Source organism: Varanus komodoensis, unplaced genomic scaffold, assembly GCF_004798865.1.
Source record: "Varanus komodoensis strain SLA01 unplaced genomic scaffold, ASM479886v1 scaffold69, whole genome shotgun sequence".
NCBI classification, from domain to species: Eukaryota; Metazoa; Chordata; class Lepidosauria; order Squamata; family Varanidae; genus Varanus; species Varanus komodoensis.
In genome coordinates, this window is record NW_025336334.1 from 463,637 (window position 1) to 491,541 (window position 27,905).

Sequence of the window (27,905 nt, forward strand, 5' to 3'; positions counted from 1 at the left end):
TTACTACATTCACACAACTTGACAATCCTCAAGTGGGAGTCGGTTATGCAAAATGGCAGCTGCATGCACAGTGCAATCTCACTGTGGCTTAAATAATCAAGGGTGGGCTGTTGTATTGTGTAAACCAACCCATTCTCCACCTTGCATATGGTTGCTTGTCTTTCAAGGAATCCAGATCACTAAGATAATCAATGCTCCTTAAAATGAAGGCTACTAGACAATCACTTTAGTTTTACAGCAGTGAAATGTCCTACTTGAAAAAGCTACTATGTTCTCAACTGCTGACATATTCTTTTTCTACAAAAATTTGATATGCCCACAAAACAAATACAAACCAAAATAAACACTTTAAACTTGTTTTAATATCACTGATCCTTAACAGTCAAAACAAGATTGTGACTGTAAGTCATCATACTCCTTTGGCTTAATCAGATATGTACAAAACAGGTTTTGGGCATCTGTAGCTGAAATCACTGATTTATGGATGTTCATGAATCCATTTTTTCAGTCCAGAGAGGTGCCACTGGAGGGGGCACTTTTGTTTCTGAGCTGACAAGCAATTCTTCTACATACAGCTAGTGAAAGGAGCAGATACCAACAGAACAACTGTGTATGGCTCTGTTCAGTGAATAACTCAAGGTTCTGCATTGTGTATTCCTTCATTGCTGTCATGACTTCATCTATGATTAACAACACACACACGTAAAATGATGTGACAGAATCTACTATGGATCTTTTTCCTGTTTTGATACATCTTCTGTAACATCAACATTTTTATAAAATGCCCAGGCCTTCAAATTGCAGCTTTTTAGAATCGTTCCTAATTGTTTTCCAGGCCCCACTTCATATGTGTAAGGAAATGATATTCCCTTTTTTCTTTCATAGATGGCATGCATTGTTTGTTCCCATTTTACTGGAGAAATCAACTGCTTTGCTAACAAACGCTGAATCCATTTTGGTTGTCTATATTTCTGGCTGTCCACATTTGAATAGACAGGAATAAGAGGCTGTCGAATGTTAATTGATTTGAGGGCTTCAGATAAAGGTTCCAACGCTGATTCCATAAGTTCAGTATGAAAAGCACCACTGACTGGCAGCATTTTTACTCGTACGAAGGAGTATTTTTTTGAATTTTTCTGCAAAAACTCTAAAGCCTTAAGGGAAAAAAAACAAACATACAAAAAGAGTTATTTCACTCAGTGCAGAAGTGCTATTAATCTAATTCAGCTTTTATAAAATATACAACAGATTCACTCTGGTATTATCTGCACAGAACAAGACCAAGTGTGCTCTAAGAGGCAGAATACTGAGAAGCATAAAAGTTAGTAAGAGACTGACAATGTTATTGGAAAATTGAACCCTTTAATAGAAAAGTTTTACTATATGCTCCCTTCTGGATTACCACAATAATGTAGTAAAAACAGCTACATGGGGGTGCTCTTAAATAGTTTGTGGTTCCACAGCTGCAGTCCATAGTTGGTGACTAAGAGCATGTAATGCCAAAATTAAGGAGCCATACCGGTTATCTAACAGAGCCTGTGCTCAATTGAAAGAACTGGTTCTTAACAGCCTCAGGAGCACACCAGGAAGTGCCTCCTCCCTGAGTCTCCTTTCATCAGCTGGTTGTCTGGTGCAACTCTTTTCCACCTGAGATTAATAGGCAGCCTTTTCCATTGCATGGGAGGCTTATCTGGCATGGGAGGCCTATCTGACTAAATCTAGATGGGCCTTTAGAAGTCAGGTGAAGAGATTTTCATGGCCCATTTAATTCCAAATATGAGAGATTAAGTTGTTCAGCTACTTTCATTATTACTTTTAGTATTGTTGACATGTTTTCATGTAGTAATGAGTTTTCAAAATGCATTTATGGCTATTAATGGCTCTGGAGATAGCTTCCAGCTAAAAAAGCAGGACAAAAGCAATAAATAAAACAATCAAGCAAACTTTTTTTCACCAAAATAGACTGCAAAAATGAATTACCATTGTGCTAAGATTAGTCTCTTGGCACTGGTCACTGTCAGCAATGCTAATGAAAACTAATCACTTTCTAAATTAATTAAAACTTTGATGTTGAATAGTACCTGCAAGTGTCCTGCGATGACTCTACCATCTGGAAACAAGTAGTTTGAAATAGCACATACAGAATTTTTAATGCCCAATGAGTTGCAGTATTCACGAGCTTCCAAGCAGGCAGTGACATAATTAGAATTAGCCTGGCCAATGACAGATAGCATTCCACTCGGGACAGCTTCTGATGCTTCTTGCATGGCTTCAGCACGTACCTTTACTGCATATAAAGCTAAGGAAAAGAAGGGGAGAAAAACTTCTTAGCTTGCTATATATGGGTGTCCCTGCAAAAAATGGCTTCAACCTCACGAACTTATGCATGTTTCTATATAATTATCAGATCTGAACTTTGTATCATGCAGTATTATATAAGTCTAGTGGGTTTCAATCTCCTGCCTTCAGGGAACTCATTCTACTTCAAACCAGTTAGCCCAGCACTTGCATGAGCTACAAACAATTCTAGTACAACCATGCTAGCTTGTACAGCCAGTTCTGTAGCTCACTGGCCAGGACTATCAAACCTTTAACATTGACCTGCATAAACTGAAGGTGCATCTGGAATGCACCCAACATATCTCTGTATTCCTCTAGATTTCTTTAAATTCAACCTACATGGAGGATGCATAGTTGGAGAAGGTTCATTCAGGAAATTAAATATGAATGAAGAATTGGCAATTTAGATTCCTACTACAAAGCCTTAAAGACATTTTTAACACATTCATTTTTGTTGTCACCTACAATTCAAACATCATGACAGTCCATGGTTAGCATGTGGCCAGCAAACCAGAAGTATGATGCTCAGCATAGTGCTTGAGCTGAGAAACTACAATCATGGCCATTGCTCCACTTCCAGCTGTAGCTGAACTATACACTTATGAAGGAATGAAGTTCCTGAGGCCTGAATGGGGCTATACTCTCTCTTGTATCCACAGTGTGTACTTGAAATGGATTTCAAGAGAACTAATGTCCAGTTCAATGAGGGTGCTCATAACCCTCTAAACTGAGATTACAGGCATCATTGGAGATCAGGAGGAATGTGAAGGCAATTCAGGTTCTTTCCATCCCAAAAGAATTAGAAGGCCACTTCTGGCCATACCACTTCTCAGGGAAAGAGGGAAAAAGGCTAAAGCAACAACAGGATATATTGTTCTTGGCTGTTTGTCCTCTCTCCTGATGATCTCTGCTAACTATCCATTAAACCCCTTCTTTGAGGCCACTCATACAGCCCTGGAAAAGCAGCCAGCTTAGGACGGGGGCGGGGGGAGTATAAAGTAGGCCAAGTGCAGAGTCCCAACTCCAATGTGAGAGTTGAGACTCTAAAAAATCCTATAGCTCTATAGATGCTGTTTGGGGGGCACAGAATCACTCTGTGAAATGGATGCAAGATTTTGTCCTTTATTTTAAACTTTTAAACAGAACTATACAATTCTGTTCAAAGAAGCACTTAAGATGACTACCTCCTCAGCAAATGAATTAAGTTTGAATTAATTTTCAAAATACTGCAAAAGACAATAAAAACAAGCTACCTTAGGTTTACAGTTTTATTACCTAAACTATCAGTAAAAGATGTACTGCTTCATTTATTTAGGAAAAAGTAAACAGCTACCTCCTGAGATATCCTACAACAGCAGAGAAAGGTATATGTGGCCCAATGTACCTAAACAGAAAGCCAGAAGCTATGTTGACATTGCCAGGATATTATATGAAGGACAAATGTTTAATACAACCATGCATAGATGCTTTTAAAATACCTTCTGCATAGTCTATAGCGCCTGCAAAAACAAGGGCTGCATATTCTCCAATGCTGAATCCAGCAGCTGCAACACAGTTCTCAACTACCTGCAGATATCAAACAGTTTTATAATATAAGTAATATATCCTAAAAGCTAAATGTTGGCATTTCAAGAAATAGCTGCTAAGTCAGAAAGTTCACCTATTGCTTAAATGAGAGGTGCAAAGGCTGAAGGTTGCCCAGAGTCAACACACTTTGGTCTGTAGAAGTCTCTCCCTACCTCCAGACACAAATTTGGAGTGATAAGAATTATACATTGGTGAAGAAATATAATCCAGGTGAAGACTACCTACACTATGCTGTTTTGGAAAGGCATAGTAAGAGAAAGGTACTTAAGTTTTCACTTCTGTTTTTATGAACAGGGTCTCTGCATCAATAAATAGGCAGAAGTCAATTGGTGAAGCTTTTACCAGGCACAGTAATGGCAAACAATATAGCCAGCTAACTTCTACGTCTTTATGAAGCTATTCAGGGCACTGAAGACCCAGTCTAACACAAATCGGTTTATCCAGAAGTAGTGAGGCTAATGCTCTCTGTTCTCACCCAGCCTATGGAACTCCCTCCAGAGATCCATGTGACACCCTCTTTAGTTATTTTTGCCACTAGTTAAAGATACAATTGTTCCAGCAAGCAGTGTTAGTTTGCCAGGAGGTTGCCAAGGTTGCTTTTATATTTTCATTGGCGCTGTCCAGAATCTGACTGTTTTTGGTTAACTGGTTTCCTTTCCCAGTATGTATTTATTTATTGTGTTTATTTTTATATCTTTAAGCTTTGCCATCTTATGCATTGTGAGGGAAAGGTGGTGTATAAGTGCGAAGAAAGAAAGTTTAGAGCTGCTGCTTTTGGGGGTGGGGGGCTTCATATGCAGTAGGCAACCTGGCACCCTCTGAAAATACTGAACCACATCTCCCAGAATCTCACTGGCCATGCAGGCTGGGATTTATGGGAGTTGTAGGCCACACTATTCAGAAGTCACTAAGATTATTTCAGAGAGGTCAAACGGAACAATGCTGGCAAATTCCAAAACTGAGAAAGGGAAGTTTTAAAGGTACTCCCCCCACCACCAAAAAACTCCCAGAGCTGTCCTCTTCTGGAACTTCTCCAATGCCACAGTTCGATTACTACACCTACTACGCAGGTATCATGTGGCAATGGACTATACACCGGCACTTCACAACTCTGGCGCCGAGAATGAACAATGGAAAGGCAGGATATATAGAAACATAGAAACAGAGCGAGTCAGAAGGGGTCTCCCGGGCTATCTAGTCTGACCTCCGGCACCAGCCGGCTCCGCTCACGACATGCCCACCAAATATGGGGTAGAACCAATCCAGAACCGCCCCTCCAGTTTAAATAAAAAGGTGCCTTAAAGCAACTCGCTGCCTGTCTACGCACGTGCTCACCGTGGGCTGCTGCTGATGCAGCTTCTCCAAAGCAGCCAAAGAGCTGACGAAGACAGCGGGTTGGCTGTGGACGGTTCGGTCCAGTTCGGCCTTCGGCCCTTCCAGGCACAGGCGCAACAGGTCGTAGCCCAGCACTTCCTCAGCTGCACGGAAAAGCTCCCGCACGTTCGGGTAGTGCAGTAGCCCCCGGCTCATCCCCACGAACTGGCTGCCCTGCCCGGGGAAGAGCAGCACAGAGACGTCGTTGGGGTCCCGCCGTACCCTCGGAACATCCCTTTCCTCCGCGCCCTCCACCTCCTCCTCCCCCATAGCGCTCTGCAGCAGCTCCGACACATTCACGCCTCGCCCCGCATTGGGCAGCTCGGGCATTTTGCTCCGACTCAGCCACCGCCGTGCGGCAACCCACGGTGCCCGCATAGCCATGGCGGGATCCAAGCACGTGGCGAACTGCAGGAGCCTGGGATGAACCCCGCGGATTACTACGATAACATCCGTCGCAGGATTGTGCAGCGAGCAAAAGCGGCCGCCCGGCGTCCGGTGACAAGCGCTTCCCGACAGCTGGAAACAAGGAAAGGAGGAGAAATGTTCCGCTTGCGCTAAGAACGTCTTCCGCCCTGCCCTCCAGCAACGCGCCGGCGCAGCGACGGCGGGAGGCAGAAGGCGGCTGCTATGGCAGCTTTCCCTGCGCCATGTTGCTCCCTTGAAAGCATGTCTGCAGTGGCGCCTGCTGCTCCTGGGATGGGGGGAGGAGGAGACCGGGTGACTAAACTGGGTTATTCTAAAGATGTTCCTCTGTGAGTTCACCGACCACTCTGTAGGACTGCAATCAAGACACGTGCTGAGGAATAGTGCTGGCATTGTCCATTACAAACAGAACAACGTATCATGAGAACTACTACCAAAATTAAGTAGAACGAGGGTCACAAATCTTAATCTCCAGTGAAACATCCTTAAACTTGATGATCTTTTCTAGTTTTTTTTTTTTATTGCTGCCCTTCCAAGTCTCAGTCTTCTTCAATTTTTTTGGCTGTAGTCTCAGTTTGAAATTCTCACCAAGGAATTGGTGTAATTCCAATGTAGTCATGATTCTTCCTTAATGTTCAGCTACAGTTCTGCTTTCACACTTCTTTCATTTTCATCAGGAGTCCTTTCAATTCATTGCTGCTCTCTGCCAGTCTTTTTGCATACTTCCCTACTGACTCTTGTTCCAGTCCACATTTCTTCTGGTTCATGATTGAGTTTGGTAATGCAGATCTCTGCTTTATGTGGATTTTAAATTCTGCAGGAATGTTAATGAAATTGTACTTTGGCACAGTTAGTGATCCTTTTCAGATTTACTCTGATTTTTAATATTAATAGTTCATTTTCACTACCACAATCTGCTCCTGGTCTTGTTTTGGCAGTGAGAATACAGATTCTTTATCTTCTACTTCCAATTATGTAATATATTGATTTGTATATTGGCCACTTGTCCATGTGTACCATCATCTGTTTGGTTGCCCAAACTATGTATTTGCAATGAACAGATGGTTGGTTTCACAGTGTTCAGTGAGTTGCTCTCCTACTTTGTTTCTGATCCCTAGACCACAACATTTGATTCTGCTTTGTTTTGTATTTTTTAACATTCCAATCACAGAGTTATACACTTGAATTATGGGTATGTAATAGAGAGAGATCTAGTGATGCTAGATAGGGAAGAGAGGCTGACAGCCACACAACACGGCATCCGCAAAAACAGGTCCTGCCAGACAAACCTTGTGGAATTCTATGACAAGGTTTCAAGATGACTAGATGGAGGGGATGCAGTGGATGTGGTTTACCTGGATTTCAGCAAGGCCTTTGACAAAGCGCCCCATGATATCCTGGCTGAGAAACTGAGGAGTTTTGGGATACACCAAAGCACTGTCCGGTGGATTAGGGCATGATTGACTGACCGAAAGCCGAGGGTAACCATTAGTGTGGAATCATCAGGATGGTGGCCAGTGACAAGCGGGGTCCCCCAGGGCTCTGTCCTGGGCCGATCCTGTTTAATCTTTTCATAAATGACATGGAAGAAGGGGTGAACAGTCTGCTGATCAAATTCGCAGATGATACTAAAACTGGAGCAGTGGCCACAACTGAGGAGCAGGTACTCCAGATCCAAAAGGATCTGGACAGACTATGGAAGTGGGCAGGAGACAACAGGATGGCATTCAAGGTCTTGCACTTGGGGCATAGGAATAGCTGTCATAAGTACAGGTTAGGTGACAAGTGGCTTGAGAGCAGCACTTGTGAAAGGGACTTCAGGGTGCTGGTTGACTGCAGGCTAAACATGAGTCAGCAGTGTGATGCGGTGGTCAAGAGGGTGAATGCCACCCTTGGTTGCATAGCCAGAAGTGTGGCTTCTAGATTGAGACAGGTATTACTACCACTCTATACAACTGTGGTGTGTGCCCGCAACTGGAGTATTGTGCTCAGTTTTGGGCCCCTCATTACAGAAAGGATATAGCCAGGTTAGAGTCAGTGCAGCGTAGGGCCACAAGGTTGGTGGCTGGTTTGCAGGGGATGCCGTATGAGGCGAGACTGAGGGAACTGGGTCGCTTCAGCCTAGAGGATACTCAAAGGGGATCTGTTGGCGACATACAGGTATGTGAGGGGATGTCACACGGAGATGGGTAGAGACCTGTTCTCTCCTACAGAGGAAGGCAGGACGCGCTCCAATGGAGCAAAGCTCAGGGAGCCAAGGTTCCATTTGGATGCCAGGAAGCACTTCCTGACAGTTAGGACCCCGAGGGTGTGGAATGGGCTTCCATGGGAGGTCTTTGAGGCCCCATCAGTGAGGGTGTTCAAAGATAGTCTGGACATGCACATGGTGGGCATGTCGTGAGTGGAGCCGGCTGGAGCCAGGGGTCAGACTAGATGGCCCGGGAGGTCCCTTCTGACTCACTGTTTCTATGTTTTCCTCAAGTTCTGATATATGCTGACACTTTGTGTTATAGTCTCTTCCTGCTTGTGCTACACCTTGCCTCAATATTAGACCACTTCATTTTTTCTGAGTTTGTCATTTTTCGAGTAGAACAGTTTGTGTTTGTCTGAGCACAAATGGCCTATTCCAGTCCACTTTAGTTCTCTCGTACCAAGTTTAACCATTCCATGTCTTGCTTTATGGCTTCCGGTTTGGCTTGATTTGTATTTCTCAAGTTCCGTGTTGTACATTGATATACAAAGATTAAATCAACACATTATTTCCTCCAACATACCTCTGGGGATTTCTGGCAGTTGCAGGGACACCGGAGCTCCGCCCCGCAGAGCACTGCGGAGCCGCGACTGGCTCGGCTGCTCTCCGAGGCCGCACCCCGGAGGTCTCTGGCTGCTGACGCCCGTTTCGGTTTGCTTCGTTTTCGCGCGTGCAGGGAAGCACCACAGCGACAACAGGTAATTCGATCTTTATACTCGCTTGCTTCAGCAGGACCTCCAACGAAGGCTCAGGCTTGGCAGCTGCATAGACTCCCCCTCCCCCCCCCGCCAAAAAGGGAAGACCAAGCCAGCAAAGAAGCTGGAAGTCCTTGCCTAACTTTCAAATGGAACTAGAGAAGGGAGTGTCAGGAAAGTGTCTTGGGGGAGCCGCAGTTCCGTGCTGTAACATCTCGGTGTCCTTAGCCGTTTCCAAAGGGATTGTTGCCTGACTTACTGCTTGGTTACTTAGTAGCGGCATAAAATTCTTGCAGCCAGCATTTCACGAACCGTGAAGGTAGCCCCTTCCTCGTGAATGCGCGGGGGGGGGGAGACTCCAGCTAACTTAACTCCAGCTAAATCCAGCCTCTTGAAAGGTGCTCCCTGACCGCCAGGGGTGGAAAAATGGTCTACAACAGCACAGCTAACTGGCAGACCTTTGTATTGGATGACAGCCCAGCTTCCGTCAAGGAGCTGCTCACATGCATAGTGTGCTTGCAACGCTGGGTTGTTTGGACAAATTTCTTCTGTTCAGTGGAGCTGAATTCATTCTTGATCTGTTTTCTGATAGGAAAACAGGGTAACAGTCACACTAAAATCTACTGTCTACAAGTTCATAGTATCGCAAGGCTGGTGTCATAAACACTGAATTAGGAATTAAGCTACGTAAGTGTTCAGTGATGTTCACCTATAGGGAAAAGCTGTTTCTTGTTAAACAATACCCCAAAAATTTTTCCCTCTTGTCCAGAGCATTCCAAAGGGAGGTCACCTATTGAACACAGAACAGGAGAATTGGTTGGATCCTTCCCTGTTGCTACCTTTTCAATAATAGAATCTTGATAGCTGCATGCCAGGCAGAAATTTAACAGGTGATTTTACTGTGTCTGTACTAGGATGTTTCATCTGTTGAATATCTGCATGTTGTGCCATTAACAGCACAGAGAACAGAAACTGTAACCTTTGTGTGTCAAGGTTTCAGCTCAGACCAAATGAGCTTCATGAACCTTATGATATGTGTGTTTCCTTAATCTATTCCAAATAGCTGCCTTTGAAGAGAGCAGAAATCTGACTTGTACAAACAGGTGCTGGTACTGACATCCTGAGTAAAGAACAGGAATGACATGTTTGCAAAACCTACTCTATCCTGAAGCATTTTTTAAAAACAGAATGATTGGCTTGAATTGCTAAGAGAAGATTTGCACTGGCAACAGTAGGAAATTTTTAATCCGTGTAAATTGGCTTGCATGAGCCTCAGTGACTTGTGGATCTCATTCTGTAACAATTTGCCTTTGCATCTTTCCTCAAATTCCTCATGGCACTTGTTTGCAGAGGTGTTGCTCACTTCTTTCCACACCTCTGTTATTTCACCTTTACTGATAGCCCAGTAAGCTTGGTGCAGCAGGTAATGTTTTTTCCTGGTCTTGAGATAAAGTAATGGGAGAACTACCCAGACAGTGTTTGCATATTAGACCACTTTTAAAGGCATGAGCAGAAATAAGGATGGCGTTTGATAGATTGCTACAGGAGAAGTGGGATTAGAAAATTAACAGGTATAGAATTGCCTTTATTGGATTAACATTTAAAACTTGGAATGAATAAAGATAAAATTTGAAGGGAAGGCTCCACATAGAATATAGAATGTGAAATGATGATTCAAAATAGCAAGCTGAGGGTGTAGTTTTCACTCCCTTGTTTTAAGTAAAGCGAGCCTTATCTGGTTAAAAGCTGGCTAGAACAGCCTTCTCCAACCATGCTGGATGGGAGCTTAAGAACTTCTGGAAGGATGATATAGAATGTAATAGAAGTGAATATGTTGTTAGTTTTTTTTTCTTATTGCCACTTTCTTGTCTATCAAATTCCCTGTACCACCAGCAGCTGCTTCATAGAGAAGCTATGTGGCTGAAGCTGTTAGCATCATTTCATTCTGTGCTGCAGGGGAAGAGCTTTACCTATTCATTTTTGGCTGTTAGAAGCACATTGTTCTTCTTATTTTAAAGGATTCTTAGGCATATATATATCCTCAATCTGCATAACTGGAGCACTGTTTTTTTCCCTAATGGCCTGGTTGAAGCTTGGCATTAAGGTGGGATATAAATGCAATGTAATAAAACTACAATACAGTACTTCCCCAATAAATTATTGAGGGTGTTGCAAATGATAATCATACTGTATTTTCTTCAAAGCCCTCTTGAGTTAGGACAACACAGTCAACACATAAATAGTTGCAATTCAGTAGCAACATGACATGGAAAACTTATGCAAAGGGTGACATGGTTTGAAAACTGATGTAACCATTTAATATCACATGTGTTATGAAATAAGTCAGATTTCACTAGGGAACTCAATATGAGGGAAAGGCCTTGCTTGTTTAACTGAACAGAAAGCTCTTGTCCGTCTGTGATCATTTGTAAAAACCGAGCCTCATGTTCTGGAGCCTGTTCCTGCTGGGCTGCTTGCACAAGGATTTACATAACCTCAGTCCTATTTTACAAAGATGCTGTAAAAAGTGTTAAAATTACCAAGAAAGGTGGATGGGAGATTTTCCTCAGCACTTTCACCTTCATTAAACTTGAAGAAAATTATAAACTTTCCTCCTTTTCTTATTGGCCCCGTTCCTTCTGATAACAGAAAAATGAAACAATTGAAGGTTTTCCTGACATGCAAATAAGGATGAGGCAAGCTTTACTTTTGGTTTAACCATTCCAGATTAGAGAGTGTTAAACTCTAGCACCTCTTTTTCTAGAAATTAACCATTCATTTGGCCAATGTATAGTCTGTGTAAAAGGAACATAATGATATAATGTGGCTAAAAATGTACAAGCTTCTCAAGGTTAATAATTTAATTTATTTATTTTTCGATTTATATCCTGCCTTTTTCCTACAAAGGGCTCAAGGCAGCTTACATCTCCTCCTCCATCTTATCCCCACAACAACAACCCTGTGAGGTAGGTTGGGCTGAGAGTCTGTGACTGGCCCAAAGTCACCCAGTTGGTTCCATGGCTGAGCGGGGACTAGAACCCAGATCGTCTGAGTCCTAGTCCCATGCTCTTAACCACTACACCACACTGGCTCTAATAGTGTAATAATGCTTTACCATAATTCTGCTTCCTAAACTCTGCATCTTTTTTCTCTCTGATGCATTTCTTTGCTTCCCAGCTCTGGTAGTAGGCCATCTTGCTTTCCCTTCAGCCACATGCCATTTTGCTGCTTTTGCACCTGTTGGGCCTTTCAGAATGTTCTTGTAAGCTGAAGAATAAAATGCCAGATATCCCACATAATTGTTCTGTAAAATTAAGTGTTTAATCATATGCCTGTTTAGAAAGGAGAAAGTACTACAACTTTCAACATACCCTATGCTGGGTGGGACATGCTGGGAGTTGTAGGATTTCTTTCTGTATAACATGCATCAGAATTACCTAAGCAGTTCAAATCTGGGAAACCAATTTTATGGCCAACAATATAGATACTTCTGAGGAATATGGAACCTGAAACCTGGTGGGTTGTGAAGAATGTTAAACAGATCCAACTGTGGCAATAAGCTGATGTTGCTATGTGCTGGCAAATTGTCTCCAACTGATGGGGACCCTATGAATGAATGCCTCCCTGCCCCCTTGACAGCCCTGTTCAGCTCCAAAAAATTCTAGGCTGTGGATTTCTTAATGGAGGCAATCCATCTCATATTTGGTCTTCCTCTTCTGCCTTTAACTTTCCCTAGCATGATTATCTTTTCCAGTAAGTCTTGTCTTCTCATGATAAACCCTAAGTATGAAAGCTTAAATTTTGTCATTTTCGCTTTCAGGGAAAATTCTGGCTTGATTTGATCCAGGACCCATTTTTTGTCTTTGTATCAGTCCAGGGTAGTCACAAAGTTTTCCTCCAGCATCATGGTCTGAATGCATGAATTTTCCTCCTGTCAGCTTTCTTCATTGTCCAGCCTTCAAACACATACATAATGATCTGGAATACAAAAGTATGTATGATGTTGGCCTTGGTTTCCAGTGAAACATACTTTACAGTTGATGATCTTTTCAAGTCCCTTTATTGCTGTGCTTTCAAATCTTCTTCTCATTTCTTGGCTGCAGTCTCAGTTTGAATTGGCTGAGCCAAAATATGCAGAATCTTTCACAATTGAACTTTTTTCAGTGTTGACAGTAAAGTTCTTTAACTCTTCTCTTGCCATGATTCCTGTTTCCATAATATTTATTCATAGTCTTAAGATTTAACTGTAGAATTTTGTTCTTTCATTTTTTTCAGGGCTCAGTATGCAAAGCCAGTTTTTCTGAGTGCATTTGACCCATATGTTTCTCTTGCTTTTCTGGACCCATGTTTGTGTATTTAACAGTGACTTGACACTCATAAGGCTACCAGACTCAAGGATAAGGTAATGGGGGGGGGGCATTGTTTAAAAGCAATTTTAAACACATATTCATGCACGCACACACAGGCCAGAAGAAAGTGGCAAACCTAGGTGCAGGATTTCAGCTATGCAAACTACTTACTAGTTTCATTAAGCTTCCAGTTCCTTTTCTGGCAGAGTTTCTTCACTTAATCCATATATAATAAGCATTTCCCAACATGGGTACATAACAATGGGAAAAGCCATTATCTGATCATTTCTGCCTATTATGCAGGTGATTCAACATGGGAACCTACACATTCACTGGGATTTCTTCTCAGGGTGGACAGTGTTGTTGTTGTTGCTGTTGTTGTTAGTCGCAAAGTCGTGTCCGACCCATCGCGACCCCATGGACAACATTCCTCCAGGCCTTCCTGTCCTCCACCATCCCCCGGAGTCCACTCAAGCTCACACCAACTGCTTCAGTGACTCCATCTAGTCACCTCATCCTCTGCCGTCCCCTTTTTCGTTTGCCATCGATTGTTTCCAACATTAGGCTCTTCTCTAGGGGGTCCTTCCTTCTCATTAGGTGGCCAAAGTATTTGAGTTTCATCTTCAGTATCTGGCCTTCTAAAGAGCAGTCTGGGTTGATCTCCTCTAGCACTGACCTTGCGGTCCAAGGGACTCGCAGGAGTCTCCTCCAGCTCCACAATTCAAAGCCCTCAATACTTTGGCGCTCAGCCTTCCTTATGGTCCAGCTTTCACAGCCGTGCATTGCAACTGGGAAAACCATAGCCTTGGCTATACGCACTTTTGTTGGTAGGGTGATGTCTCTGCTTTTTAGTATGCTGTCTAGATTTGCCATAGCTTTCCTGCCAAGTAGCAAGCGTCTTTTAATTTCTTGGTTTCAGTCCCTTTCTGTGGTGATCTTGGAGCCCAGGAAGGTAAAATCTGTCACTACTTCCATTTCTTCCCCATCTATTTGCCAGGAAGTGAGAGGACCGGATGCCATGATCTTAGTTTTCTTAATGTTGAGTTTCAAGCCAACTTTTGCAGTCTCCTCCTTCACCCGCATCAAGAGGCTCTTTAGTTCCTCTTCACTTTCTGCCATGAGAGTGGTATCATCTGCATATCTGAGGTTGTTGATATTTCTCCCAGCAATCTTAATTCCAACTGGTGATTCATCCAGCCCCGCCTTTCTCATGATGTGCTCTGCATAGAAGTTAAATAGGCAGGGCGACAGTATACAGCCTTGCCGAACTCCTTTCTCAATTTTGAACCAATCAGTGATTCCGTGTCAAGTTCTCACTGTTGCTTCTTGACCTGCATATAGGTTTCTCAAGAGACAAATAAGATGGTCTGGTACTCCCATCTCTTTAAGAACTTGCCACAATTTGTTGTGGTCCACACAAAGGCTTTAGCATAGTCAATGAAGCAGAAGTAGATGTTTTTCTGGAACTCCCTAGCTTTCTCCATGACCCAGCGTATGTTGGCAATTTGATCTCTAGCTCCTCTGCCTCTTCGAAATCCTGCCTGTACTTCTGGTAGTTCTCGGTCCACATACTGCTGGAGCCTAGCTTGTAGGATTTTGAGCATAACTTTGCTCGCGTGTGAAATGAGTGCAATGGTGCGGTAGTTTGAACATTCTTTGGCATTTCCCCTCTTTGGGATGGGAATGTAAACAAATCTTTTCCAATCCTGGCATTTCCCCTCTTTGGGATCGGAATGTAAACTGACCTTTTCCAATCCTGTTTTCCAATCCAGTTTTCCAAGTTTGCTGGCATATTGAGTGTAGCACTTTTACTGCATCGTCTTTTAAGATTTTGAATACCTCAGCTGGAATACTGTCACCTCCACTAGCTTTGTTGTTGCTCAGACTTCCTAAGGCCCATTTGACTTCACATTCCAGGATGTCCAGCTTGACATCAGTGACCACCCCGTCGTGGTTATCAGGGACATTAAGCTCTTTCTTGTATAGTTCTTCTGTGTAATCTTGTCACCTCTTCTTAATCTCTTCTGCCTCTGTTAGGTCCCTGCCATTTTGGTCCTTTATCATGCCCATCTTTGCATGAAATGTTCTCTTCATATCTCCAATTTTCTTGAAGAGATCTCTGGTCCTCCCTATTCTATTGTTTTCTTCTATGTCTTTGCACTGTTCATTTAAGGAGGCATTCTTATCTCTTCTAGCTATTCTCTGGAATTCTGCATTCAATTGGGTGTATCTTTCTCCTTCTCCCTTGCCTTTTGCTTCCCTTCTTTCCTCAGCTATTTGTAAAGCTTCTTCAGTCAGCCATTTTGCTTTCTTGTATTTCTTTTTCTTTGGGATGGATTTAGTTGCTACCTCTTGTACAATGTTGCAAACCTCCGTCCATAGTTCTTCAGGCACTCAGGCCATCAGATCTAATTCCTTAAATCAGTTTGTCACCTCTACTGTATATTCATCAGGGATATGATTTAGGTCATACCTGAGTGGCCTAGTGCTTTTCCCTACTTTCTTCAATGTAAGCCTAAATTTTGCCACAAGAAGCTCATGCTCTGAGCCACAGTCAGCTCCTGGTCTAGTTTTTACTGACTGTATAGAGCTTCTCCATCTTTGGATGCAGAGCACATAGTCAACCTGATTTCTGTGTTGACCATCTGGTGACATCCATGTGTAGAGTCATCTCTTGGGTTGTTGGAAAAGAGTGTTTGCTATGACCATCATATTCTCTTGACAAAATTCTACTAGCCTGTGCCCTGCTTCATTTGTACTCCAAGGCCAAACTTGCCTGTTATTCCAGTTAACTTTTGGCTTCCTACTTTAGCATTCCAATCCCCCATGATGATAAGGACATCATTTTTTGGAGTTAATTCTAGAAGGTGTTGTAGGCTTTCATAGAACTGTTCAGCCTCTTCAGCACCAGTGGTTGGGGCATAGACTTGGACTATTGTGATGTTGAATGGTTTGCCTTGGATTCGAACTGAGATCATTCTGTCATTTTGGAGATTGTATCCCAGTACTGCTTTTCCTACTCTTTTATTGACTATGAAAGCTACTCCATTTCTTCTGAGAGATTCTTGCCCGCCGTAGTATACCTGATGGTCATCTGAATTAAATTCACCCATTCCTGTCCATTTTAGTTCACTGATTCCTAAGATGTCAATGTTCAGTCTTGTCATCTCTTGTTTGACCACATCCAGCTTGCCTTGATTCATGGATCTTACATTCCAGGTTCCTATGGAGTAAAGATCCTTGCAGCATCGGACTTTCCTTTCACCTTCAGATACATCGGCAACTGAGTGTCCTTTCGGCTTTGACCCAGTTGCTTCATTCTTTCTGGCGCTGCTAGTACTAGCCCTCTGTTCTTCCCCAGTAGCATATTGGACACCTTCCGACCTGAGGGGCTCATCTTCCGGCGTCATATCTTTTTGCCTTTTGGTACGGTCCATGGGGTTTTCATGGCAAAGATACTGGAGCGGGTTGCCATTTCCTTCTCCAGGGTGGACAGTGGGAGTATGTAAATAGCATCAGAGACTGATCTGTAGATTGAGCAGCAGGGGTCCTAGCCTGTAGAAGAAATTACCTCTACCCTTCTATTGTTTCTCAGTGAGTAGACCTGTTGTAAGAAGCATCTGTGGCTGGAATTCTTTCCCTAGCTCCCTTCGCTCTCTCCAGTCTTAAATAAATGGCACTGCTACTACAATTGACATCACAGCTGGCCTTCATTTGCTCCTCCAGAAAATCCAACCCAACTGAAGAAGAGGTTTGGTAACTGCAGTCTGCTCCAAGGTGTTCATACTCTAACTTCTTCTGCCATCTAGCAAAATGTATGTAGCAACATTGGCAATTTTGCAGGGTGGACATAATGATAACTTTGCAGTAGTACTGTAATAATCACTGACTTTCATCTGCATGGATATTAGCAATGGCATGGCAATTTTCAAAATATTTACAACCCAGAGTACAGATACACATTACTTCCTAAAACATAGCCACAGTAAAATCCTACATTTCTGAATTGTGTTTTTGTGGACTAGCATACATTAGGCAAGGTATTTCAGTTCCAATCAAATGGTATATGCCTTGTTACACTTATGTTCCATATCACTGCACTGAGACACTGTGAAGGGCAGGATGCAAACACAATTAAGGTAAAGGTAAAGGTTTTCCCATGACATTAAAGTCCAGTCATGTCTGACTCTAGGGGGTGGTGCTCATCTCCGTTTCCTAGCCAAGGGAGCCAGCGTGTGTCTGCAGACAGTTTCTGTGGTCATGTGGCCGGCATGACTAAACACCGAAGTGCATGGAATGCTGTTTACCTTCCCACCAAAGTGGTACCTTTTTATCTACTTGCATTTACATGCTTTCGAATGGCAAGGTTGGCAGGAGCTGGGACAAAGCACAGGAGCTCACCCTGTCTATGGATTCGAACTGTCAACCTTTTGATCAACCAATCGAGCAGCTCAGCAGTTTAAACCACTACGCCACCCGCAGTCCCTACAAACAGAATAATACATACAATACATACATGAAGTTTAAAAACTCTTCAGTTCCATCCTTTTCTTTCCATCTTTTTCTTATTTCAACCTCCTCTTTCTTCCTCCCCACGAAGCTGTTCAGTCTCTCTCCAGAAGCGGAAAGCATTTCCCCTTTCACTCTACTCTTGGAAAAAAGCCTCATTTAATCACACGTTCTGTTTTAAAAATGTAGGTTTGCATAGGCACATTCACTGGATAACTGTAAGACTGAGGTGCCAGTTGCATCTGTGACTTGTGTGCATATCCCAAACAGAACACTACAAAACCTTCCAGATGGCCACAAAAAGCCACAAGGCTGGAACCTTGGGTAGAACCTCTTCTCCCATTCAGTTGCAAGTCACTGAAGAGTAACTGTGAGGAAGATACACTTGAGCATCTTGGCAAACTTCAGTTTTGTTCCAAGAATTCCTGGCAGCATCATAATATCTAGGCCATGGGTCCTCAAACTATTGCCCGTGGGCCAGATCCGGCCCACTATGCCCATTTATCCAGCCCGCCTCAGAGGTTTTGGACTCACTGTGCCCGCTGCCACCAACCTTGCCCCATGCATGCCCGCCACCGCCTCGCTGCAATATTCCCAAACTGGGTCTCTTTTATGCCCTGCCATCATTATAGGGTTTTTTTCCTCCAGAGAAATAATAATATGCTAAACCTCAGGCTATACACTAAAAGATCCAAAGATTTTTGGCATATTCTGCTCAAAAGATTTCACTTTCATTTTTACTGCTTGCTGCTCTGTTCTAACTTAGCTTCTTGTGAAGATCTATTCCACTCCCAACAAGTTTTTTCTATTCATTGACATTTTTTGAAACTTGGCACTTTTAAGAGGTAAGGGGTTGATTTCGTGTACGTAGGTTTGCAAAGGAACTGTGGGATTAAGGTCTTTTTCTCAACTCTGTATGTTTATTTTATAACATTTTTGCTATGAAGAAGAGGCATGTGATCTTTGCTGACATACATTCACAGTTTTGGGAATGGTAAACCAAGCATCTGTGATAATGACTTCAGTAAGACAGATTCCAGTATCTTTCAGATGGAACTTGAATGCCGGAGCGTGCAGTGTGTGGCCTGCATGCCAAGAACAGCCCTGTGGCTTTTTTGTAGCCTCTCCTGCTGCTCCTTCCCCCAAGTTTGCTGCTATTGCAGTGGCCTTAGAAGCTTGAAAAGCTGATGTTATTAGTTGCGAAGTTGCGTCCGACCCATCATGACCCCATGGACAACATTGCTCCAGGCCTTCCTGTCCTCCACCATCCCCCGGAGTACACTCAAGCTCACACCAACTGCTTCAGTGACTCCATCTAGCCTCCTCATTCTCTGCCGTCGCCTTCTTCTTTTGCCATCTATTGTTCCCAGCATCAGGCTCTTCTCCAGGGAGTCCTTCCTTCTCATTAGGTGGCCAAAGTATTTGAGTTTCATCTTCAGTCTCTGGCCTTCTAAAGAGCAGTCAGGGTTGATCTCCTCTAGGACTGACCGGTTTGATCGCCTTGCAGTCCAAGGGACTCTCAGGAGTCTCCACCAGCACCACAATTCAAAGGCCTCAATCCTTTTGCGCTCAGCCTTCCTTATGGTCCAGCTTTCACAGCCATACATTGCAACTGGGAAAACCATAGCATTGCCTATACACACTTTTGTTGGCAGGGTGATGTCACTGCTTTTAGTATGCTTTCTAGATTTGCCATAACTTTCCTCCCAAGGAGTAAGCATCTTGTAATTTCTTAGAATTCACTGTCTGCAGTGATCTTGGAGCCCAAGAAAATATCTGTCACTAACTACATTTCTTCCCCATCTATTTGCCAGAAAGTGAGAGGACCAGATGCCATGATCTTAGTTTTCATAGCTCTCTGCTACGACCTGTCCATCTTGGGTGGCCCTGCACGGCATAGTTCATAGCTTCATTGAGCTATACAAGCCCCTCCGCCTGAACAAGGCAGTGATCCATGAAGGGGAAAAAGCTGATACCTTTCTTGAAAATCAGGCGTGTGCTCCCATGCACCATACTTTCAAGTGACATTGTCATCACTTTGTTCTTCTGTTTGCAGGTAGCTGTTACAGAGCCCAGGAGAAGCATTCCGCCTTCCCCACTACAGACATCAAAGCAGGAAAAGGGTCACATGGCAAGAGTGTTGCCAGAGATAATTTTCCTTGCAGTGTGATGCCTGGAAAGCCTGGTCTGGCCTGACTCAGCACCCCCATCCCCCGTTTTCCGTTCCCAACAGGACTTTCATCTCACAGCTTGCTGACTAGAGCTTAAAGCACTGAATGTTGTATGTCTTGTCCACCAGCAGTATGTTCCTGACCTGAGCACAACTGCCTGTTGCAAGGCCAGTTTTCATCTGGTGTGTGTGTGTGTTTGTGCCTGTATTTCAGCAGCCCTGATGGAAGTGGTACCATCCTGGACCCCAGTGGTGGGCTTCACGCTCTTGCCCCATGTTGGAAGCATTTTGGGAGCTAGGATCGTCAAGAAAGAAATTCCCACTTGGTATGAAACCCTGGAGAAGCCGTCCTGGTTCCCACCTAACTATGTGTTTGCACCTGTGTGGGGCACTTTGTATACGTCGATGGGGTAAGTAGTCTTCTACTTGGTTGCTTAGTTATTTATCCAGCACACATGCTGCACTTTATTAAATGCTGTAAGTGAATTGGGGGCCCTTGTCTACATGTAGAGATTTAAACAGGCTTATTCACATATTTTCTTATATGCACTAGGTCAGGGGTTCCCAATGTGGGGCGCCTGCATCCCCAAAAGGGTATAAGATGGCATTTCAGGAGGTGCAACAAAGAGGAAGGCTGCAATGTTTTTTGCCAAAAATCATCCCAATAATAAAATTATTTTATTATTATTTTGTTTGCATTTAGATTCATTTGTCTTTTGTCAATTAAGGCAAAATCTAGGAATTGCCTGTAGGCAGACTTGTGGATTGCAGTCAGCAAAAAAGCTCCACATTTTGGCAAAATTGTGAATGAAGCAGGGACAAAGAAGTCACTGAATGTCATGTTCACAATTGGGATAGACTTTACTGTTTATATTTTTTTCTAATTGCTCAATTTATATTTGATTTATATTTGTATTTTATGCACTGAATTAAAAGCTTATTTTTTGAGTTCAATTTGTTCACCTGCAGTACTGTACGTGGATCAATTTGTGGTCCAAAAATTAGAAATTTGACTTCTTCGTCTTCAAGTGTGATATTGCTTTTATAGGAGGTGTGAACATAAATCAAACATTTTATAGAGGTGCGGGGCATAGAAAAAGGTTGGAAACCACTGGACTAGATATTTGCTTTTTTATTTTAAAAGATGAAAAAAGTTTCTTAGTAAGATGGATTCTTCCATGGAATCGCAGAACTCACACCATTTTACCTAGGGCTTGGTCTTAAAACTGGCTGTCTGAAGGATTATGGGCATCCAGTTGAATGCAGGAGAGCGCAGAGGTGAGGGCTGCCTCCATACTTCTTTTGCCCTCAAAGACACTTACATCCCTCCTGGTCCTTTCCAATCTCCCCTGAATTGGTTCCTCAGCACTTGAGGCTTTGGTGTAGAAAAAAACCATACTTACTGAGACAGTGGAAAGGGACTCCTTCTAAAGGTGGAGTTCCACTTTTCCAAGATTGCAGCCGGGACTCCGCCTTTTCCTGTAGTGGGTGAGACAGTGTCTACGCCATCCCACAGGACTGATATACCAGCTGTGATCCTAATTGAACAGGCACTATTGCTACAATTGCCAATGCTGTAGTAATCCCCCAGTAATCTGGGAACTTCATGTGATTCAAGATAAAGCAGCAAGACTGTAGCAGTGACTGTTACATGATGTTGGTGCTTCCTATTTTGCGGTCTGTTTCTGGGCCCAATCCAAGGTGCCAATATTAACATTTACAGCAGTGCAAGTATAGAAAGACATAAGAAGTGAGGGAGGATGGTATTTGACTGGCTGTCCACAAATTATGGAATGCCTTCTTCCCTAGGAAGCCTCACCTTGCATCTGCTTTGCAATATTTTTTAATGCTAAGTGAAGACCTTTTTCCCTTAGGCTTCTTAGTTCTGGAGCTTAAATTATTTGCATTCTTGTTTTCTGTTGCTGGTTTTGTTACAATGCTTTTTTTAACTTTGCCGATTTTGTGTCTGTGTTTTATTTTTACAATTCATTGATTTAATGTTTATGTGTGAACCACCTGGAGAACATCCTGCCGTTGAGTGAGATAGATACAGCTTGCAAGTGCAAACCAGCTTCTGGCAAGGCTGTGCCATAGCCCTGCCCTTTTATGTTTGCATTACAGGCAAGTGTAGTGGAAGCTGGAATCTTGCACCCAACCCCTGCTGTGCTTCTTTGGCTATACTGAACATCAAAAGCAGGAAGGAGCTGAGCTTTTCTGCTTGTTTGGAATAGAGGGTTGAGCTCTGCTGAATGCTTTGCATGAGTTCAAGTGCCACCTAGTGGAAGACACTGGAAACGCATTTGTTTTAAAATAGAGTATTTTTTTAGCAAGCAAGTAAGAAATGTTTGAAAATTTTGCTTATAATTTTTACAAAAGCAGCAAAAATTGTACATTATATCAGGAGCACTTCTTCTGAAAGGTTTATCTTTCCTTTTAATGCATGCTTTTTCATTTACCACCTATGCATTTGTCTCATTGTTCTTCCAAAAACCTCAACCTGTTTGTCAGAGCAGCTTGACTGTAAATTTGTAACCAGCATAAGGTCACCTAGCAGATTTAATGGCGGAGGGAAATTTGAGCAGAATTTCCTCTGATCTCTGTTGATCACTAATTACCAGTGCTTATGTAACAGGGTCTGCTCTTTTGGTCATTTTTAGTAGCACAATTAGACTTTAAATCTATGTTTTACTGAAATTCCAGGTCTTGCATTTTATGGTATTGATTTGGTGAGCAATTTAGAAAGATGGAAATGTAGAAGAAATCATGGGTGCCGAGGCAACATATATCTATCTTTCAGAGCAGTTACAAAGGATACAAAGAAGTTAATGATGGTTGCAGAGTATATTGCCATTTGAAATGTCATTTTGAAGTAGGCAGGAGCTATCCAGGATTATTTGCATCAAGATTTACAATTGTGTGCACAGTATTTTAAAGAAAACTGTGTCGTTTCAAAAGCACATTTTGCAGAGAGAAAGAATAAGGCAGTATGACTTCAGTGATCCCTAATGGGTCCTGCAGGCCAAGCCAAAAATTGAACTATTTCTTTTGTTGAAATTTCATGATTTCAGCATTCTGAGATTAGGACTTCTGTGCCATTTGCAAGATCATATTTTTAAAGCCCTCTTTCCAGGCTCATTTCCTTACACTGACATCTTCTTCTTTTCCTTTAGATATGCTTCTTACCTGATATGGAAGGAATTGGGAGGCTTCAATGAAAAATCCATGGTTCCACTTGGACTATATGCAGGACAACTGGCATTAAACTGGTCATGGACTCCCATATTCTTCAAACAGCACAAATTAGGATGGGTAAGTGTATATGTTGGGTCAGGCAGTGATCTTGTAGCTTAGAGAAGTGTTTCCTGTCTTTCCCACATTTCTTTATTCATCAGACAGCCCTTTTACATGTTCCAAGGAAGCTGTAGCACATTTGTAAAAGATTCCAGAGCTTGTTCTGGGAGGCATATTGTTCGTTAGCTCACATGTGCTGATAATGTACCCAACAATAAACATGAGCATTAACAATTGTGTATGTTTAACGGTCATGGTTTGGAGTTCTAGGAATTGTAGCATGATCAGAACCTGTGAGAGGCTCCTAGCCAGATGAGTCTCAACAGAAATGACAGAACAGAGGAGTTTGTCTCTCACTTGCAGTGCTAGAACTCTGCAACAGCCGATTATGTTCATAGGATGCCTTTCATAAGGGAATACTTCTTTGCACAGTGTGTAGGACAGAACCAAACTAGGCCTTATGCTAATTTCATCAGGCAGGATCCAACACTGCTGTTCCACTTACCCTACTGAGATAACACTAATATATACTACTTCTAATCATATGCAAATAGAAAAAGCTGGAAGGATCAGGCTTTTCTGGGAAAATGTGGCTTACGTGCTTGCAGGAGTAGTACTAGAGGTCACTTCACGCTAGTACTGGTACTTCAGTAGCTTAAACTGACTGGGAGTGTTGGTTGCTGTCAGTAGTGTCTAGCTGAGGTTTGTTTTCGTTTTACTCTAGTAAAAGCATACACAACCCTGTGTTGGATCAGGACCACCATGCTTCAGGAAAGGCTGTTTAGCTCTTGCCTTCCCAGTTTGTTTCCTGAGATCCACACCACATTTGGCGATGGTGGTGGTGTTAACCCAAGAAAAGACCCTGTATTCCACCTTGTTGGTGGAATATTGTTGTTTTAATAATCTCCCTGAAAAGTGGCAATAGCAGGGAGGATCTGGGGAAAACAAATGGTCAGGAGGGGAGGTTAATTCTCCCCTACTGAAACATAGTGGCACAAATCCAAATCAGGGTCACAAGAACTTACACAAAAGCCAAGTCTTAGGTACATGATGTACAACTGGTATCATGTTGTTTGACTCTTAAAACAAGTGCAAGCAGGATGCTATCAGCCATGCTAGTGAAATGGACCTTCCTTTTTCTGAAGTGCCATTTATCTCCATTGTACAGATAAGTGACAAAAGGGGGTAGTTACCATCACATGAACTAGCCAGATGTTCCATTAACAATGGCAGCCTCTTGCTTTTATAACGTCTTAGGAATTTCACAGGTTAGGGGTTTTCTTTTTCCTTTGTTCTCATTTGATCATTATTTTGGATCAAGGTAAATGCAGGCTGCAGGCAAAATACTAATCTCTTTACCTTTCCCCTCCCTTCTGAAACTATTTTCCCTCCAGGAATTTCTCTTGACTGCTCCTATGCCAGAGACATTTGAGAGGCAGAACCCTTTTCAAGACTTCTGTGTAAAATTAGATTTCAGAACCACCTTTTCAAACTGGTTACCAGTTTTTCTAACGCATTTCAATTTCAATGCTGGCTTAGTAGGGTGACAGAGAGGATGGTTTATCTGAACTAGTCCGTCTGTTCAGTCTAGTCCTAAGGTATTTATAGTATGGGGCTGTTATTGTAAAGTCCAAACTGCTAAATCTTTCATCCAGTTTTGTGCAATTGGCTCTTAATTGAACATTGCACCCGGGTTACTGCTTCCCATCGTGCCGAACAGGTGGATAGTAAGTGTCCAGAAGCCGTGGTTTATTTGGGGTCACTGAACTGCTCTTGCATTTCTGGTGGAGGCCTTACTCACTGGAATGTGATGGGTGGTCACATCCTTTGTTATGGTCCGTTACTCAGCCTAAGGGAGGGCTATCCAGTTGTGCAGCTGAGCTCTGGGGAAGCAGGCCCATTTCTGCCTGTTTTAGCAACCTGCAGGAGATGAGAAACACCTCCTCTGCTATTCAACCAAAGCCGCCTTTAATCTGAGCACTTTGTTTCAGGGATTGGCCATTTTGTTGCTTACCACAGGAGCAACAACAGCGACAACAGCAGTCTGGTATCATGTGAACAAAACAGCCGCCTATTTGATGTATCCTTATTTGGCTTGGCTAACCTTCGCCACAGTGCTCAACTACCGCATCTGGAAGGACAACCCCAGGAAGAAGCACTCATAATACGTACTAATTTTTCTAAAGCAACTCTTGGTAATGCCAGAGACAGAGAGAGAGGGAGGGAGGGAGGGAGGGAGAGGAGAGAGAGTCTAATTGCAGTTTCACCATTCCATTACTTAAATCCATTTTCTGTCTCAGGCAATTGTAAAAGATGTTATATTACTATGCAAACAAACAGGTTAACTAGTTTTAACTGAAATAAAGTTCAGGAAGACTATGAACAATGTGTGTGAAGCTGTGTGATCTCTAAGTAAATAGTGGCATGTATGTGTGAGGCGGACTGTTCATCATAAGGCAGTTCACGTCTGGATTTATGAAATGGCTCCATTAGAAAACATTCTGAGGTAGTTTCCCCATTGCTTGCATGCAGCCTTCTGTATTCGAGTTTAGATCTGCAAACAGCCCAAACAACTGTGTTATAGGAAAAGCCTTACCATTCTTGGGATTCAGCACAGTGCCTTGCAGTTCTCCCACTGAGCGCCCCCCCCCACCAGAGATCTGAACACTTTCCTTTTATGTCTTGAAAACAGTATGATTATATCTGCCTCTTTAAGCATAGCCTTGAAACTAAGCTGACTATGCTTAAAGACTAAGCTGGGCTGCTCCACTCTGATGGGATTTGCTGACATTTAGAATAAATGGTCACCACCTAGCTGGGAGAGTGGAAGAATCATGCTGAACAAGAAGTACAAGTCTAACTGGCTCTACAGAGAGATCTCATGGCACCTTAGCTGGCAAAGACAAAATGGACAATTAAATCCTATTTGACCTTTTAAAAGCAACTTCATAGGACAATGGTGCAGAGGTGCCAAACAAGCCTTTTGAAGGCCAAATTCCTATTTCTGTGGCAGGCGGGCCTGAAGTCGAAAAGGATAAGTGTAAAAAAAATCAGCATATTTTAGCATAAAGCTTCTAATACAACTAAGCCTTAAGGCTTTAAGCCTTCAGTATCCTAGGACTCTCAGCTCTTTTTTGTTGTTGCTTTTTAAAAGCAAATTTCTAGACCTTACTGTTAAGGAGATATGCTTGAGAGTGGTGGAACAGTGTTAAGATGTTCAGGGTAATTACTGAACAATGGGCAGGAAGCTCTCCCCTTACATGTCACCTCAGATACCTCATGATTAGCAGATGCAGAATGATCGCAAAATAATAAAACTTTTAATCATCTCCTTCCTTGATTAAGGCACCCATGTCCACTCTGGCCTTAATCATTGCACCTTCCCTGGGAACAAAATCAGGCAACACGTATCTTAAAGCCCAAGCTCTGTTGTCCTCTCTACTACGGCATCAAGGCACAAACTCCTTTTATTCCTCAAAGCCTCTGCAGCTTTGCTTCCATGACATAGTTTCGTACCTCAAGTATTTATTTATTATATTTATATCACACCATTCAACTCAAGGTGGTTTACATAATCCTCCTTCACACAACAATCACCCAGATTCATAGATTAGGCTGAGAGGCTGTGACTGGCTTATCCAGTGAGCTCCATGACCAAGTTGAGACTAGAACCTGGAGCTCCCAGATCTCTAGTTCAACACTCTGGCCACTATGCCACACTGGCACTCTGTCCTGTAAAGCTCCTTCACCAAAGACCTTCAATTCCTTCTGCCCCACCAAGCCCAGCTACCGTAAGGTCTCCTCCTTCCTTACATAACCAGGATCTCCCTTACAGTCCTGTCATTCTGTCCCAAAACACATCCACAAGGTCACCTTTCTTAAAACCCTCTATGATCATAAAGGCTTTCGGACACCCTCTCAGGCCTCATCATCATCTACATTTGAGCCAGAGTGTGTGCAAACTGAACAGAAACACAATTTCTCCATACATATTAATGACATTAGATGGACACATAATGGAAACATGCAAAGTAAATTATGCTAATGTGTATGATTTATGCTGTACACAGAGCCCTGGCATGTTTCAGGTTCTATTTTGGCATTGCTCAATCTGACTCCTGAAGCTGTCCAGATGCCAGACTCAGTCCAAGCTCCTCTCCCTTTGGTGTTGCCCAGCAAAGCTACGCACATCAAACCATGATGGCTTGACTTTGCATTGAAATGCAGACCCCATGGCTGCTCTGCAACAATCTTCCAATAGCCTTCAGCATAGTTCTTTAATGTTAGGAAAATCAACTGATGGTTTCTACTTTTGAAAGGGAAACTATCAGAAGCACTGAGACAACAATGCCATTTAGGTTCAACACAAAAGTGATTTAGATCATTGAGCCTTTAAAAAAAAATATTACCAGAAAGCAAACAGCAGGAAAGTGTTTTTTTTTTTAGTATTAGGGCTTTTGAGCTGGCCTTCATCCCCAATTGACACAAGCTGAAGGAACAGCAGCAGCAGTTTTAACTGCTTTGTAAAAAGACATACAGGATGAATTCTTACAAAGGACAGGATGGGTGTTGCATGGGTAATCACTCCCTGCAGAGGGAATCCTATTAGCTGAAGCTTGTGATGCCAGAAACTACCCTATGCACCAGAACAACTGTTTGCAACTGTCATAAGTTGCAAATAACTGTCATTTTAATAGCACATTAAGAAAACAAAGGACAAGGATGAGATAAATGTACATGTGGCACTTGATTTTGCCTTTTTTGTTTTTGTTTTAATGTGGGGACTAGAATTTGAAGTGTGAAGACCTTGAGACTACCATCTACTTTTCCACAGGCAGTTTCTGGTATCTGCTTACAGACCTGTTTGGGATTTTATTATATTTTACCTTATAAATATAAAAAATAAAAATAAG

General features: G+C 42.7%; 2 protein-coding genes across 4 annotated transcripts; one reads left to right on the forward strand and one right to left on the reverse strand.

The window, feature by feature from the left end:
- Positions 1-340: 340 nt before the first annotated feature.
- MCAT (malonyl-CoA-acyl carrier protein transacylase) lies at positions 341-5,793 on the reverse strand. The gene is made up of 4 exons (XM_044450857.1): positions 5,263-5,793; positions 3,819-3,906; positions 2,082-2,299; positions 341-1,154 (listed from the first exon to the last, which is right to left on the reverse strand). The coding sequence occupies exons 1-4, from the start codon at positions 5,683-5,685 to the stop codon at positions 726-728; spliced, it is 1,158 nt and encodes a 385-aa protein (XP_044306792.1). The 5' UTR covers positions 5,686-5,793; the 3' UTR covers positions 341-725.
- TSPO (translocator protein) lies at positions 5,375-25,375 on the forward strand. Of its 3 annotated transcripts, none has more exons than XM_044450861.1 (4): positions 5,375-5,382; positions 19,916-20,111; positions 22,872-23,010; positions 24,984-25,375. In XM_044450861.1, exons 2-4 carry the CDS (start codon positions 19,924-19,926, stop codon positions 25,155-25,157), a joined length of 501 nt encoding a protein of 166 aa, XP_044306796.1. In that variant the 5' UTR covers positions 5,375-5,382; positions 19,916-19,923; the 3' UTR covers positions 25,158-25,375. The 3 variants fall into 3 exon arrangements, with proteins under 3 accessions (XP_044306796.1, XP_044306795.1, XP_044306794.1); XM_044450860.1 differs by lacking the exon at positions 5,375-5,382 and adding an exon at positions 8,562-8,676; XM_044450859.1 differs by lacking the exon at positions 5,375-5,382 and adding an exon at positions 13,054-13,075.
- Positions 25,376-27,905: the final 2,530 nt, after the last annotated feature.

Excerpts from the sequence above, each read along its gene's own strand:
- TSPO (XM_044450861.1), top strand. The coding sequence starts at position 19,924 with ATGGAAGTGGTACCATCCTGGACCCCAGTGGTGGGCTTCACGCTCTTG. Across the intron at positions 20,112-22,871 it reads ACTTTGTATACGTCGATGGG|ATATGCTTCTTACCTGATAT; the intron begins GTAAGTAGTCTT and ends CTTTTCCTTTAG. Across the intron at positions 23,011-24,983 it reads AACAGCACAAATTAGGATGG|GGATTGGCCATTTTGTTGCT; the intron begins GTAAGTGTATAT and ends ACTTTGTTTCAG.
- MCAT (XM_044450857.1), bottom strand. The coding sequence starts at position 5,685 with ATGGCTATGCGGGCACCGTGGGTTGCCGCACGGCGGTGGCTGAGTCGG. Across the intron at positions 2,300-3,818 it reads CGCTATAGACTATGCAGAAG|CTTTATATGCAGTAAAGGTA; the intron begins GTATTTTAAAAG and ends TCTTTTCCTTAG. Across the intron at positions 1,155-2,081 it reads TCATCGCAGGACACTTGCAG|GCTTTAGAGTTTTTGCAGAA; the intron begins GTACTATTCAAC and ends TTTTCCCTTAAG.